General features: G+C 34.0%; 1 protein-coding gene across 1 annotated transcript in view; it reads left to right on the forward strand.

Annotated features, from left to right (window-relative positions):
• The window catches only part of LOC111049175 (solute carrier family 35 member F5), a 35,025-nt gene that overhangs the window by 11,831 nt on the left and 5,834 nt on the right, over window positions 1-17,360 (forward strand). The window contains 6 exon segments of the mRNA XM_039421923.1: window positions 998-1,111; window positions 4,184-4,363; window positions 5,122-5,241; window positions 5,243-5,278; window positions 7,393-7,546; window positions 12,445-12,604. Coding sequence (XP_039277857.1) covers window positions 998-1,111; window positions 4,184-4,363; window positions 5,122-5,241; window positions 5,243-5,278; window positions 7,393-7,546; window positions 12,445-12,604 — 764 coding nt within the window.

Raw genomic sequence — 17,360 nt, forward strand, 5'->3', positions numbered from 1 at the left:
AAATGTCTTGACCGACCTTGGTGGAACCGTACATAAATGTTCAAATGGACATGAATTATAACATTTATTATTGTCTAACATAGAGATGTTTGCTTTTACATTCAATATTTACTCCTACAGAACATTCGTATAATAAAAGATATGCATCAGCAGTAGGTGTAAACACAATTCAACAAACAAGATCCTTTTCAAAGACAAATTGCTTTTACATTTCTCATATTTTATTCCGAAATTTCCTTCTCCGTTCCAACCAGAATAGATTGTTGGATGCAGTTTCTACCTCTGCGTTCAAGTGACACTTGAAGAACTGGCTGTTTGATATCAGTGAGGATAATGCCGTCTCACTCATTGTTACTGGGGGTGCGAGTGTTTAATTCATTTTGGGCGCCTTCAGAGATTTTTTTTCTGTTCTGTCATGCTTGTCTGTTCTGCTTTTCCTGACTCTTGTATTTGTTATTTAAATTGTAGTCTTCCTCGCTATTCCTTGGTTTTCATCATCTTTTATTTATAAATTTAAAGTTATTTATCATTCAGTTTTCCACTTTTTTATCCCTTCTTAATGCCCGGGAATTATAGATTCATCATTGAAAATTATTTCAATGTAGTTTAGATCTCTAATAAAAATTGAGATCTCTCTTTATAATTATAGATATAACGCATATTGTTATGATAACTCGAGCTTACGCACAAGCCTTTGTTGCCTATGTAAGCTCTTTCCTATTTGATACAAGAATTTTATACAATAATAAAATTGTGATAGCTTAAGAGTTTTATTGTTTAGTATAGTTCTATATTTTGTTGTTTGATTTTAGTAAGTATATATTATATCGTTTCTTGAATTGTATAAACTTTATTGCTTAAGATTCTATGTAACTGCTTTGAATTGTATTCAGAAGGAAAAAATAAATTGAATTAAATTTAATTGTTTGTTGCAGAGTGATTTATTATTGTGCTAACCTAGATTATGTTTGCTTGTTGAATTGTTTGTTTGTTGCAGAGTGATCCCACATTCGTGCCGATCAAGTTCCCAGAAAGAAATGAAAGAAACTCCGGCACTGAAAGTGATGACTCATCAGTGCAGAGATCTGTTCGATTCAGCAAATTGGCAGAGGTGAGATTGGGAGCTAAAGTTTACTCGTTAAGCTATCGATGTAAAAGTTTTCATGTGCGGAATGAGAAAAATTCTAATCTAAAAGAATTCATCGATTTGTGACAATTTAGGTTTTAGGTTGTGTGATAATTTTCGACTCAACTTGATGTCAATTCTCTGAAAATTACCTTGAATAGAAAATTAAATGACTCATTCTCTCTCTTGCTTTTGAAATTGAAATTTATTTGCCAAATAATTTTACAGACATTTCTACAATCACAAAATAATAGGCTACAGTAATAAGTAATAAAGTAATAAAGTAATACAGTAAATATAAACAGTAATAAAGTTAACAAAAGTACAACATTTCAGAAGTATACATTACAATAAAATTAACAAGATTATGTGCAATATTAACAATAAAATTTTGGCTCTACTGGCAAAAGTAACACTAGAACGCCAGTAGTGAGTTCAACTAAAAAGTAATTATACTAGTAGTTCTGTGAACAGTAGACCTCACGCAGTATACTCATCCACAAGTACCTGATTGAAACTATAGACCTGATGGAAATACAGCAATAGACTGGCTTCTCCACACATCTGTGTAATCATTTGTCAGCTGAATTATGATGAATAATTCTATAGTCTGATTTTTACTCTAATATTGGCGTATAAAGGAGGCTCCTTTTTCCTTTTATATTATCATTGAAATGCAAAATTTCCAAAAAACCTTGTATATACGTCGATGCGCAATTAAAAAAGGAACATACCTGTCAAATTTCATGAAAATCTATTAACACGTTTCGCCGTAAATGTGCAACATATAACATTTAAACATTTAAACATTTAAACATTCAAACATTCAAACATTCAAACATTTAAACATTTAAACATTTAAACATCTAAACATTTAAACATTTAAACATTTAAACATTTAAACATTCAAACATTTAAACATTTACATTTAAACATTTAAACATTAAGAGAAATGCCAAACCGTCGACTTGAATCTTAGACTTTACAGGGTGAATATCAACATAGAAATCATCAGTTTTTCAATTCAATTCATTACCATAACTTAATACACAAAAATATCACATAAAAGGTTAACAATCCTACTTTAATGAATGAATTGAGCAGTGAGTTGATTGATAATAATAATAATATAGCTTTATTTACATTCTTAAAAGAACAAAATCCTCTCTTATGAGGTATATATGTGGTTGGCAAGAAATGCAATTTCACATTAATTTAAATTATAAAATTTTCCACTTTTCAATTCAGAATCTGTCAATAATTTTTGCCCATCTTCCCCTGTCTCTAACTTCGGTCAGTTGATTGATACCATGAGACATATTTTATGTTATCTTTTCTCTATGATAATACACAGAACAATGTCAAAAAGTGATAATATGCACTTGAATAGAATGATCAAGTAAATGATGTAATACTGCCACTATAACGTGAGCCTTATTATAGAATTGATCACTGTTCTTGTGTTGCGCATCTCATTTCGAGAATTTTGCTTCATCGGTCATGAATTGTAACGAAAACTCCACTAAAGGTGACCCGAAAGTTTCATGTCGGTTTTGTTGAGAGACAATCTTGAACTTCCAAATTAATATTTTCTCATTGAAATATCCTGATAGGGCTTCTTAAAACATTAATTACTATAGTGAGGTCCACGTTATAATGGCAGTGTTTGATTAGCAATGGTATTGCTATCCTTGTCTTTCATTCAACAAAGCGGATAGCGCTATCTCTTTCTCGCTTTGCTCTGTTGCCAGAACATCTTTGAACAATGTGTCACCTGGTCATATGAGACATATATATATGAATCATATATTTATCTCATATTGATCAGGATTTTAGAGTTTTAATTTGGAAAAGTTTAATGATCAGTGTTTTTGTCTTTGAACAATTTTTGTCATCGACAGAAAGATTGTTTATTTCATTTGTTGTCAAAATTAATGTAGCTTCTCTTTTGTTTTCAATAACGAACGTGCCGCTTGTGCGACAGATAAAAATATGTACTGAAATGGCTTCCATGTTTGGCATTGACTGAGTTATATTTAATACCCAAAATTTTACTTTTAGAGTGTGTCAGGTGTGTGAGCTCGTTCGTTAGGACTGTGAGTAAAGTCCGGCTGTTCTGGTGAAGGGGATAGATTTTGTTCTTGTTTTATAATACAGTTTTCCTGTCACAGTTCGGGCAGTTTAAAGAGAATTGTATTATTGAATAGGAAGGGATCTGAACCCACTTCATTAGATCAGTTTTTTTGATTTTTAATTAATAACGTCGCGTTTCAACCAGTGGATGCCAAATTGGGAAGCCATTTTCATAAAGGTAGGTGACTACTGAGTCATTGTTTCAAATTTTTCATAACCACAACAAATGAATCTTCACTAGCAGCAAAGCGAGTAGCCCTTGAAATATTTCATCTGTTTATTATTATTTCGTTATTTTCTAATTATAATTCTAATTTTGTACAAATAATTTATTGTTTGTTTTAAATATCAAAACCTGTACGTTCTTTTCTTGTTTTTATTTTCCCACCCTTACATATTCAGTGAAGGCACATCGTGCTTACAAATGTAGAATTAAAAATTATTCAACTAAATATTTCATCTTAATTATGAAAATATTGAAAAATATAATTTCTTGCTTAATAAATATAATTGATTATTTTAAACGACAATGAACCGTTAATATTACATCAATAAACCTGTATCAGCTACCGTCTATAGAAGGCATTGACAAGAAAGAGGATTGGCAACGTTGTTCTTCTCTCTTTCTCCACTGCCATTAAAATGTGGATCTCACGTTTACAGTTATATAGTACCCTTGACAATGAAAATTATCAATTTAAATAAATAAATGTTTATTTCCAAAAAAACTAAAACTACAACATCAATTACGCAAAATAATAGATAAATTACAATTACATACAATAGTTAGTTACAAAATATCTTATATAATGTGTCCTCTACTTGTTTAATTGCCAGAATTTTCAATTAATTATTAATCGAATTATCAATTCAAAAATGCAATTTGAATTGGATGAAGCAGTGAGTTGATTGGTGCTGCTGTAGGTACGCCACATGTCTGAGTCGGATGCGAAGGAGGCGCTGCTGGCGCGTTTGTCGTATCAGGCCAGTCTGCGAGCCAATGACGCGGCGCGTCGACAAGCCTGCAAACTGGGCGTCGACAAGGTGGCCAAATTGGCGCTTGTCTTCTGCCTGCTTTGGTTCGTCGCCAACTACACATTCCAGGTAATCTTTCACATTAATTACTTGATTTGCAATGTGTGCCGGCTCGAAATCGCGTTTTACAAGTTCGAGACGAAATCGAGAACTTGAAGCGTTCGAGAGCCGGCAAACAATTTCGCCTCAGTTGCGAACGCTGTTTTTCATAACCATTCTGATCATAATCGTAATGATGATAATCATTTTAGTCATAATCATCATGATAAAAATCATTGTGATCATAATCATCATGATCAGAATCATCTTGAACATAATCGTTTTGACATAATCATTTTGATCATATTATTCTGTCTTTTATACTTCATGTTTCAAACCTTCATGTTAAAGCTGGGTTTACACGAAAGTTATTAACAAAATGTTGATAACTTAATCCTTAAAGACTCTATTAGATTGAACGGAACTTGACAAACACTATGTCATGATAAGTGTATGATAAGTTATGTTCAATCTAATAAAATCTATAAGGATTAAGTTATTAACATATTGTTAATGAATTTGGAGTGAACGCAGGTTGAGAGTTGAGGATGACGAAAATAATTATTTTAATCTTGAATGTTGAGAAACCTTGAACACAAAAGTTACAAACTTTCCAATTATTATTCATTTTTGACTTAACAGTCGCTCATTGACGGTAGATATATCAGGCGAGTTGGAATTGCCGTCAGTAGCCGTCAGGTACTCTCCACCGATTCTTAATAATATTATTTTTTCAACATAGTGTTTATCGATATAAGTTAATTAATTAGCATGTGTAATAATTGCAGGCAGCGCTGTCGGAGACAGAGAGCGCAGTGGCGACCGCTCTCTCTTCTTCGTCTAGTCTGTTCACGCTGCTGCTGTCTGCACTCTTCCCCTCCAACCTGGGCGATCGCTTCTCTCTCTCCCAAATTGGTCGCCGTCTTTGTCAGCATCTGCGGATTGGTCAGTCCTAATAAATATTAATTGAAATCAACTGTAAAGTGAACACTCATGATTGTACAAGGTGGTGCAGAGAAAACGCATGCTTTTCGAACCGATATTACTCGGCGTCGGGAGGGGGTATTGACCTTGAACGAATGTTAGCAGACGGTCCATACTATGCCGTTTCAGTTCCTATGGAGCGTTGGTACGTACAACATCGTGTGTTCGATGTCGAGCAGTTTTTTTAGAAACAATGAATCTGTAGTCACAGTGCAATGCTTTTCCGTCAATATTTTAGATTTGGACGTCGAGGTGCAGTGCCCGATCGAAATACTGATGGGTTGCAGCGTATAGAAGTACTGGTTTTGTGATGAAAAATAAACCACCTGGTCTTTCCCGTTCAGTTCGTACTCCGGAAAATGTAGACCGGGTCAGAACAGCAGTTGTTACTAGTCCTAGACGATCGACTCGACAAAATGGTCTCAGGAATAGACAACACTAACTAGGTCTACGTTTTCAGGAGTACCAACTGAACGGGGAAAACCAGGTGGTTTCTTTTTCATCACAGAAGTAGTACTTCTAAACGCTGCAACCCATCAGGGTACAGTATTTCTATCGGGCATTGCACCTCGACGCCCAATCGACGCTCTAAAATATTGACGGAAAAGTGTTGCACTGTGACTACAGATTCATTGTTTCTAAAAACTGCTCGACAGCGAACACACGATGTTGTAAGTTCCCACGCTCCATAGCGACTGGAATGGCATAGTATGGGCACAGTATACATACAGTATGGAATCTCGGTTAGTACCCTGGCGCAAAAATCCGCCATCTTTTCAGGAAGTTCCGCATTGTAATAGTATTGATGGGAGGTTTGGATCACTTTACTGATCCTGATCAATTGATATCGTTCACTGCCGCGAGCCAATCAGAAGACCAGGATTGGAACTTCCTAAGGTCACGTGACGTGTCTAGTATTTGTGCCATGTAAAAAGCATTAGATAGGCGTTTTATTGCCAGTTTCCATTCTGTGGTTATGATGCCGCACTCTATATAGCAGTTGTGAGGCCTATTCACGGCTTGAATGATAAGTTCAGTCTTGGTGAAACCTCCCGGAATTCACGAAATTATCAAGTAATCATTGGAGACTTGTTGCTCTCAAAGCTTAGTGTCAATTTAGCTTATTTCAATCTATCTTTTTTATGGGTGACATTCACTTCATCATGGTTCCAGTTGATCACGAATCAGCTGTTGGGATGGTCTCAGTTTGTCGAAATTTCAGTTCGTCAAGTTACCGTTGCTTCCAGAAAGTCCACTATCATTTATTCGAATGATAATTTTAATATATTTCTAATAATACCAGAATATTTCCATTTGAAAGCAAAAACCTAACCACCTAACCTACCCTTTCACCTTTGAAACATACTTAAAATCAAATAGTGTGTTATTCACAGATCAAAAACATTCAATTCAGTACATACAAAATCAAAATTGAATAGTGAATATTCCCCACAAAGACTGAGTCCGTTTATGGGGAATTAGATTTTTTTATAATATTAAAAAGTCTGACCTTTCAGGTTATTTATTCAACAATGATAAATAATCAAAAAATGATTGGAAATTAAAAACAGGCTTATAGCTCTTACTATTCCATTCCCGAATTTTGCAAGTTATGCCTTGACATTCTACGAACTGAACAGCACAACTTCCCAATTGCTTCTCAAATGATCAAAATAAGCACGTGATGAACTGGGATCGTGAGGAACTGAGACCCTCCCGTATCTATCAGTGAGAGCGAATGTTATATATTTCACTGGTGTGTTAGCATAACTTCCTTTTTAATTGGACTTTTTTATCGCCTTGTATGTATCAGAAGATTCTCATCTAATTTTTGCAATGTAAGTAAATACTTGGTTCGTTTCTTAGTTTGTTTTCAAGATCCTTGTTTTATTTTGAAGATTATTGATTTGTTCATAGTTTTGAAGATCCCTCATTCTCGTAAATTACAAAAATAGAGTGAATGAATACTATAAAACCAAAAGTGTGGTGACTCGTAACCTAAAAGCCGTTACAATTACACACTCATATTCACGGGTTTCTTAATTTTTTGTGAAATGTATTCATTTTTGTTGCAGATCCTTGTTAGTCTGTCCGACATGTCGACAAAAGTGCAAGTTCCTTTTGGAGCAATACTATCCCTGATTAGTGCTTTCTTTTATGCGTGCTATCTAGTCTTGTTGAGGCGTAAAGTTGACCATGAAGATAAAATGGACATTCCTGTATTTTTCGGTAAGTCTTTCTTCTCCACAACACATTTCACCACATTTTTAAAAATACTGTAACTATAGTGAGGTCCACGTTATAATGGCAGTGTAGGAAGATAGGAGAAAAGGGTTGCCAGATCTCAGCCTTGCCACCCAAACAGCTGATACTGGCATATCTGATCATTTTAACTGTTCATTATTGTTGAAAATAATAATTGTTTGTCAAGAGAATATATTTTTCCTCCACCTACTGTCTAAAGTACTTACTTTACTCCCTGAAACATAATACTAATGTGTCACTTTTTCGCTCTCGGTAGTAAAAAACAGAAAAACTCCCTAGGGAGGAAAAGTGACTCCATTTAAATAACATGGGAAGCATCTCTATTTTAAAAACTTACATTGTAATTGGAAAGAAGGTCTAAGCTCAGATGAGGAAGCATATAGAGTAGTCAGTCATTGAGCCAACTAAATTCAATACCTCAACCAGATTTGATCAACATATGAAATATAGGTTTGTAAGCTAAAATTATTACAAACTTCATATCACTATACTAAAAAAATGTATAAATTTTTTGTTATATTCCATGCTATTCAAAATACCAGCCAACGAATATTCCTTATTAACTAATCAAATTTGAAACGGGAACTTCATCATAACATGGGAAGTATCTCTATTTTTAAAACTTACATTGTAATAGGTAAGAAGGCCCAAGCTCAGATGAGGAAGCATATAGAGTAGTCAGTCATTGAGCCAACTAAATTCAATACCTCAACCAGATTTGATCAACATATTTATTATGAAATATATGTTTGTAAGCTAAAACTATTACAAACACTATACTAAATTATTACATATCACTATACTAAAAAAATGTATAAATATTTTTTATATTCAAAATACCAGCCAACAAATATTCCTTATTAACTAATCAAATTTGAAACGGGAACTTCATCATAGCTGTAGTTGTGGCGGCCATTGTTGTTACAACTTTTGCCGACACATAGCGCTGTCGGCGGAGAACTGTGATTACAAGCCAGCTGTTTCTGTTTATTTTTTAAATTATGTTGTAACACATTGTTTGGTCACGTACGTTTTTAAAAATTATTTTATTTGCAGTTTTTATAAAAATGTAGGTGGAGGAAAAATTTTGTGTATATCACGAGTGAAAAATGTTTTTTTCTCCCTCAGGAAAATTCTTGCCCTCGGCTTCGCCTCGGGCTTCAAACTTTTCCCTCAGGGAAAAAACAGCACTTTTCACTCTAGATATACAAATAACTATTTTAAAGATGTAATAATAAATTTTCATGATTGAGATTAAATATTTTGTCAATTAGTTGAATTTCTACATTGTTGATAAACGATGTGGCAACATCGCAAAGCTTGAAAGAGATAGCGCCATCTGCTTTGTTGAATGATAGACAAGGTTAGCAACACCATTGCAAATCACACACTGCCATTATAACGTGAACCTCACTATAGTGATTCATTGTATACCTGTTCAGGCTACCCGGAACTCACCCCTATGCACTGACGTATAGTATTGCAGGGGAATTCCTGTCATTTTGTTTCTTGTAGCCTATAAATATTGTAAACTGAAATTTTGTGAAATAAAGTAAGTTTTACTTTGATTAGTTCTCTAGTATAGTAAAATAATACTTTGAATTGAATTACTGCCTTTATTTTCGTAGAGAGCGAAGTTAGGGCGCAGTCGTCCCTCTCTTACACTTAACTCTCTATTACAAGATAAAAATACAAATAATATGATAAAGAAAAAAATTCCAAACAATATGAAAAAACAAACAATATCTATTTATTTAAAATAATAACAAATTCTAAATAATTGAAAAGAGAAGAAAATAAATTAATTTGGAAAAAAATGTATATAACAATACTGATTAACAGTATTGATACTTCATCACTGTAGTGAACAAAAAAAGATCCTAATATATACAAAATACAAAAACGACAACTATGGTGTTTGCTATACATTCCATTCCTACATATTATTATAAATCTTGAAGTGAATAAGTAAATCACATTTATATTCAATTGATTGTAAAAAAAATATATAGTATGAAGATAGTATAATACAGTAATTAGTTCTCTCTTATTGCCTATTTGTTCAATAATTTATTGAATTCATTATTTTAACAAGTAAGTCACATTCCCTTCTGTTTCTACAGCTACCATCCGTTAAAGTCTATTCCTAATTTCGAATACCAACCCATAACCCAACATCAACTTTACTGTTTAAGGCTTTTCGGTACACTTTTTTCATTATTCAAATTTGATAATCTTTTTCAATACAATTGTTTAGATCATTATAAGAGTGAGAACAAGAGAGGCAACTAAAACTTTTTTAAGTGGTCTAATAAGCGAGTTATGGGTTGTTGAAGTGTTGAACTCTGTTTTCTTTCCAGATCATAAACGGTTTCCAATTTTCCATTGGAGTTTCTTTTTAATATATTTAGAATATCATTGTTCTAATATGTGCGTTTTTTCGCGATTTATGCCAAAATAAATAAGTTATCGAATTTACAAAAATGTGACTTCTATTTATGAACGATATGGGAAATAAAATGTTTTAGTTTGGAAAGATGCATTTTTTGAATTTTTAAGAGAAGTTTTGTTAATATAGTCGAAACCGTTTATGATATGGAAAGAAAACGGAATCTGGAAAATGAGCACTTCAACAACCCATAACTCGTTTATTAGACCACTTGAAAATTTCAGTTGCCACTTTTTCTCACTCTTATAATGATCTTAACATTTGTATTGAAAAAGATTATCAAATTTAAATAATGAAAAAAGTGTACCGAAAAGCCTTAATAAATAACGTGATCTTGAAATGAGAATTCATCTTCAAGTTTCTGCTCTATCAAAATTATTATAAAATTGACGTATACAATCGTCTAGTTAACTATTATTAAACTTGTAATTGCATCAATCAACAGAACTTTGTAGGAAGTCTGTTTGATATTTACTAGAGATAAATGGAAATATAGTAGAGGAGATATATACTTATGCTGTCTTTTCTCTACGATATTACTCATAAGCTAGTTGCAGATCTATCTCAGAGAAAAGATAATAGCCAAATAAAGGTTTCAAATTGATAAAAATATTCACCAATCTGTTCTTCTCTTACGATTGTTACAAATAGAATCAACTTTCTATAGAATATGTTTTCTTGAGAATGTATTTGATTGCAATCATGCTATTTGAAAAATGATAATACAAATAGTAGTTGTCAAAACGTTTTTAGAAGTGTTGACAACTTCTATAAAGGAAAAATACCACACATCACACCATCAAGCACAACACAACTGCATTTTTCAAGAAGAATTTCAAGTGATTTATTGAGCTAGGTTTCAGTGCAAAGGATTCATTTCATTTATTATACAAAAAAATCATAATCACAATCATGTTCCTGGAGGAAAAACTAGACTGAGCCTGTACCAATTCTCTCCAAAATTTTGAAGAAAAGTTAATGTTGTCTATAGTTATTTGTGCAACTAGTGCGCAAAGTGACAGCTTGCTGCACCGAAAGAAACGTTTACGCACGAGCCGTAGGCGAGGGCGGAATGGTTTGTTGAGTGCAGCAGAGGAACTTTGCACACGTATTTCACATTTAATTTTTCCTACAGTTACCATTGAATATGAAAAGTGAGCAATTATGGGTAAAATTCCCCGAAATGCATCAAATGTTTTTCTGTGTAATTTTATTATTAATAAATAAAATAGAATAATGTAGTAGTATTTGAATGGCGGGGCGGCTGTCACTGATGTGGTGGCTGTCCTCGAACTCGGTGTCCTTAATATTATTATCACCTCTCACTATACCACAGTCACTGTTACCAACTTAATTTTTGTTTTCGTGCACTAATCCTCCATATAACCCACCAACTATTTTGCGTTGCCATGTTGCAAATCTGGAGTGCAGAAAAAATTTTTCCCGCACTAGAGCGGAAAAGTCATTTTTTGCGTTCTGTAATCAGTGCAGGAATGGCCACTTTTCAACGTAACTGTAGGAAAAAGTATTATTAGTTTATTAGTATATTAATAACGGGGACCGAGCTCCACTCTGGAGTACAAAAGCATAAAAAATTTATACGAAAGAAGAAATTGTAATAACATTCATTCAGAAATGTTCCATCTAATAACAGTAAAATTGAGATTAATCCCCAGAGGGATGCAAAAATTTCCATCACAAAGGCCCAGTTGCACAAAGCCGGTAATTTTAATCCTGATTAGATCAGGATTAAAATCCTAATCACGTGAACCAGATCAGAGAAGACCATTTCAAAAAGATGGATCTACTGGAATTAATCAGGATTGAAAATAACCCGGCTTTTTGCAACAGCCACTAAGTACCTGATTGAATGATTACAAAAGTTTAACAGCTGAGTCATAATTTAGACACAATCCCACACACATGAACTCGCTCACTCACTTCCATCGCCAACAGACGACGAAATATATAATTATTATCAGATGTTTTTCCAAGGATGAATAATAATTATCCTTTTAATGTCCTTCTGCGAGTTTTCTCAGGGATGAGACCTAGTGCAATCGAATCTTTATATTATAAACCCACTATGTTCTGAATTCCGTGAGTATCGTTAGAGCCGTTTTCGAGATCTGGTGAAATACGAACATATTGTAAACATCCAAACATCTGAAAATATAAACAGAAGTTGCTCGTTTATAGGATTGTTACACTCTTATTTTGTAAATATGAATAATAAATTTCAATTTCAATTTTGAGGCTATGAAATCACACATCACTTTTTCGTCACTTAATTTTTGGCCCAGGTATAGTTATTTATAGTTTATTCAATTCAATATCCATCTATTATCTTATGACTGTATCATCAATATGTAATACTCTGTCGATGATAATAATAACTATTGGTTTGTTACAGGATTTGTTGGTCTCTTCAACTTTCTTCTTCTTTGGCCAATGTTCTTTCTTCTCCACTACACACATTGGGAGTCGTTTGAATGGCCAAACAAACACCAATGGACTTTTCTTCTCATTAATGGACTGGTTGGCACAGTGTTCTCTGAAGTTTTGTGGCTATGGTAAGTACAATCGTATTACTAATATATTATTCCCCATGCTTTCATGCTTTGTACGTCCTAATTTTTATCTAATCGGCAAGTTATTTTCACTAAATGAGCAACCCTTAAAATGCTTCAAATATTCTGCTTAATTTCTGATCATGCTTCTCTGGAAACGACGTCTTTTTAGCTCAATTTATATGTTCTCACAAGTACTGAAATGAGCTATAATCTATAAAGTACTATAATATGATATAGTAACTCAACGCCGCCCTGTAGACTGCTACATGAACCCGACGTTCCCATTCAAAGCCTCGGTAGCGGTAAATAAATAAATAACCCGTTTATTGCTTTCTTAAACAATTACAACAATTTCAAAATCAAAAGCTATATACAATTCAAAAAGCAATAATCAGCAGATGCTGGGGTATAATTCTCCTTTTTCCATAGAAGGATAAAGTGTTGTACGAGTGAGTTTTGTAGGCATTCTACCTACATCTTCTATTCTTGTTTCATTTCTGATCCATATTTTGGTTTTCCTATCTATTCTTTTCACTCCTATCATTATTCTTTCCATCGATCTCACACTTGTTCTGAGTTTCTTGATTATTTTCTCATTGAGAGTCCACGTTTCGCAGCCGTATAGAATTGCTGGTAGAATACATGTTTGAAATAGGAGTCTCTTGCTTTCTATGGGAATATTAGATCTGAAGAGATAGCTGTATTTCTTGAACATTGACCAACCTATTGCCACTCTTCTAGTAATCTCTCCCCATTGTCCATCTCTCCCTATTCTCTGTCCTAAGTAGATGAAGTGTTCAACTGCTTCTATCCTTCCGTCTTCGGTATCTAATACTCTCTCGTTACTTTCACTGTTATAAATCATTACTTTTGATTTATCAAAATTTACTTTCAATCCAACCTTTTTTGTTACTTCAATCATTTCCTTCATCATTCTACATACTTCTCGGTGCTATTTCCTTCTTCTTCTTCTTTATGTGCCGTCTCCTTTAAGAAGGTTGGCTATCAACATGGCAATTTTGTTTTTTGAGGCAACCGCCCTGAAAAGATCAATGGAACTACTGTTGTACCACTGTCTCAAGTTATTTAACCAGGAGATCCGTCTTCTTCCTATACTTCTTTTGCCTTGTATCTTTCTTGAATGATGTTTTGCAAAAGTGTATATCTCTCTCCTCTCATTACATGACCCAGTATTGCAGTTTCCTGATTTTGATGGTGATCATGATTTCTCTGTCCTTTCCCATTCTTCTTAATACTTCCTTGTTGGTTGTTCTGCTAGTCCAGCTTATTCTGAGAATTAAGCCCACATCTCAATGCTTCTAGCCGGTCGGTGTCGTTCTTTTTAAGAGTCCAGGCTTCCATTCCATATAATAAACTGGAAATACGTAGCTTTAAGCATTCTAATTTGAGATGCAGGCTAAGATCAGTACTACTCAGTACGCTCCTCATTTATTAAAGTAGCTCTAGCCTGTCCAATTCTTGATTTTATTTCTTCGGAGTAGTCATTGTTGTCAGTGACAATTGTTCCCAAGTATTTATATTTGCAGACCTTCTCCACTAGCTCGCCTCCAATCCATAGTTTCCTATGCTATTCCAAATCTGCTATTTCCTATAATAACAATATTATCGGCAAATTTCAATGTATTCAATTTCACCCCATTGATGTTGATTCATTTTTCCTGCCATTGTAATTCATCTAAAGATTTTTCCAGAACTGCATTAAATATTTTAGCTGATGGTATATCTCCCTGCCTTAAGCCTCTATTATTTTACTTCAACCACTTTACCTTTTTCTCGGTAGCGGTAGGTGAATGAAAAATAGAATCAATCATAACTTGATAATTATCACACTATTACCGAACCTGGGCAAATTAAGTTGTACTAAAAACAATAATAGAAGAAGGTAGTCTATGGACCCGACTCCTCAGGCAGTTTTTTACTGCTTCGTTCAGCAGGAGTTTCAATGCTAAAAATAGATCTCTCATTGTAGGGAATGGAAGGTGGCTAGACGCGCAGTAATTCAAGTAATTCACCTGCAGCTGTAAAAAAGACCCGGTATCAAGTTGACGCGGTTAGACAAGGTCCCATTTTTCGAGTAGGCCTATCAGGTTTATGACAATCTGCTTTTATAACATTACAAGTGCGTTGTTTGATGGTAGAAGTATTACTGAGTACCTCCTCACACACCCTCCCGCACTCATAAACGTTGCCAATTCGTCAGGTGTATTATAATTCTCATTAATAATCAGCTGTGGACAACGTTGATCAACTAAAGCCTAGTTTATACATTCCAATTGGCGAGACAATTGTCATAAGGCAACTGACTAGCATGAAATTATTTTCTTCGTATAAAGCCTAGTTTATACGATGCCAATTGGCGAGACAATCGTCATAAGGCAGCTGACTGGCATGAAATTATTGTCTTCGTATTAACACTTCAGGCCACTTGTCTTGTCAACTGTCCCGACAATTGGCCCGAAATTCATCTGTCTCCGGGAGTAGACTATGGACAGTCAATTAGGCTCAGCGAGCACCCCACCACTCGGAATCTCAGTTTTCGCGAAAATTGGCGCCGTGTGAACGGTGTAGGCCAGTAGCGCTGTCTTGTTTTTCCCAGTTCAGTCACAACAGATGATGAGAATTCGGCCATGTTTAGCTGTCAACTGACGTGCCAATTATTGTTATATTATTATATAATATAATTATTATAGTTCGCCGCGTATAAAAATCTTCTCGTTTAACTGGCCTGGCTTCCGACAATCCGCAACCACGTGATGACAATTGTTCTGAGACAACTGTCTCGCCAATTGGCATCGTATAAACTAGGCTTTATTTGGCAACATTTGCACTCATCTGTTCCAATTTCTATCAGACTATTATGATACCAACATCCATAATTCAAATTTTCACACGAAAATTATGGTATCCGTAATACTAATTAGAAAGAAAAAATAACATCTAAGTAACCTTTTTTTAAATTGTTTATTTACGACATGTTTTGGCCATGATGCCATTATCAAGTAAATGAATAAAATAAAATAGATTACAAAATTGAGGAAAATGCGTGGAAAACCAACAGTCTACGTATTTGTCGATTTCAAAAAGGCTTACGACTCAATCCACATACCCACACTTTTCAAAATTCTGTCAAACTGTCAAAACCGTTTGAGATAAAGACTGGCGTCAGACAAGGTGATGGATTGTCTCCGTTGCTATTCAACATAGTTCTGGATAGAGTAATGGAAGAGTGGGAGAAGCAACTCAAAGAAAGAAACCTTTGGAAGCCAATCGCGCTTGGGACCAAGAAAAATAATTTACAAATACCTTATTTGGCTTTTGCGGATGATCTTGCAATAATGGCAGACTCGGGCGAAGTTGCAATAAAACAAATAGAAACTTTGAAAGAATGTGCAGAAAAAGTTGGCTTACAAATATCCTTCGAAAAAACAGTGTTCACAACCACAAACCTAGAAGTTACCAGACTACAAACTAAATATGGAACAATCAACAGGGTTCCAGGTTTTAAATATTTAGGAGAGGTTATTTCGGAGAGATTATCACAGCAGGATAGAATAAAGAAAGCTCGTAAAGGCCTAGGGCTGGTGCAATCCATTTACAATAAAAAATGCTTGTCTCTTCACACTAAAATTAGACATTATAATACAGTAATAAAGCCATCAATGCTATATGCCAGTGAGACCCTAAATCTCAACAGGAAAGCTGATCTAGAAAATTTGAAGAAAGAAGAAAGGAAAATAATTAGAAAAATTCTAGGTCCGAGATTAACTGAGAATGGTTATAGATTACAGAAAAATAGCACAGTTGAGCAACATTCAAATATTGTAACAGACATGAGAAAAAGACGTCTAAAATTCTATGGTCATATCATGAGGCTCCCTGACCATAGAATCACAAAAAAATAGTAAAATATGTAGCTTCGCTTGCCTATGGAGGAGAATGGATTAGGAATGTTAAGAAAGATCTAGTTTTGGCAGGAATTACTGATGATGAAATTAAAAATAGAAATAATTTCAAAACAAAAGTGAACAAATGGGAAATTATTCCAGAGATAAAAGCACCAAGAGTTGGCACAAGATGGAGTGAAGAAAGAAAAGCTGCATTTTCTCAGAGAATGAAAAGCTGGTGGGCGAACAAGAAAACCGCCAAGTCTAATAAAAATCGATGATCATGATTTTACTCAGCGTCTTCCACTTCGGGAGCTCTACGACTAATAATAATAATAAATATTATTACAGGCTTCTTTTTAACTTTTTGTTCAACTGATACTGAAGTTCTCTTTCCTTTTTTCTTGTATTTTTAGTTTTTTTTTTCTCTTTCACTATTTGCTTTGTGTTAACTGTAACACTTCCTTTTTTCTGCCCAAACAGGTTTTTGTAGCCTTTGGGATTATTTTCCATGTATATTTGATTTTTAATTTTCTTTTTGTATGATTGTGATTTTTTAGTTATCTTGTAATTATTTCCGTTACTAATTTCTGTCGATAATTTCATGCTCTTTATATACTGTAAAAATGGAAAATAAAGTGATTTGATTTAATTTATTTTATTTTATTCAATTCATTTACTTGATAATGGCATCATGGCCGAACCATGTCGTAAATAAGCAATTTTTTAAAACGGGTACTTGGATTTTCATTTTTCTTTCTATTTAAGAATAGCCCTAAGGAAAAATGTAATTTTTTATTGAATTAGAATCAACCTCCTTCATTAAAGTGAAATTGATCGTTGCAATGTTT

Source organism: Nilaparvata lugens, chromosome 2 (genome assembly GCF_014356525.2).
Source record: "Nilaparvata lugens isolate BPH chromosome 2, ASM1435652v1, whole genome shotgun sequence".
NCBI lineage: Eukaryota > Metazoa > Arthropoda > Insecta > Hemiptera > Delphacidae > Nilaparvata > Nilaparvata lugens.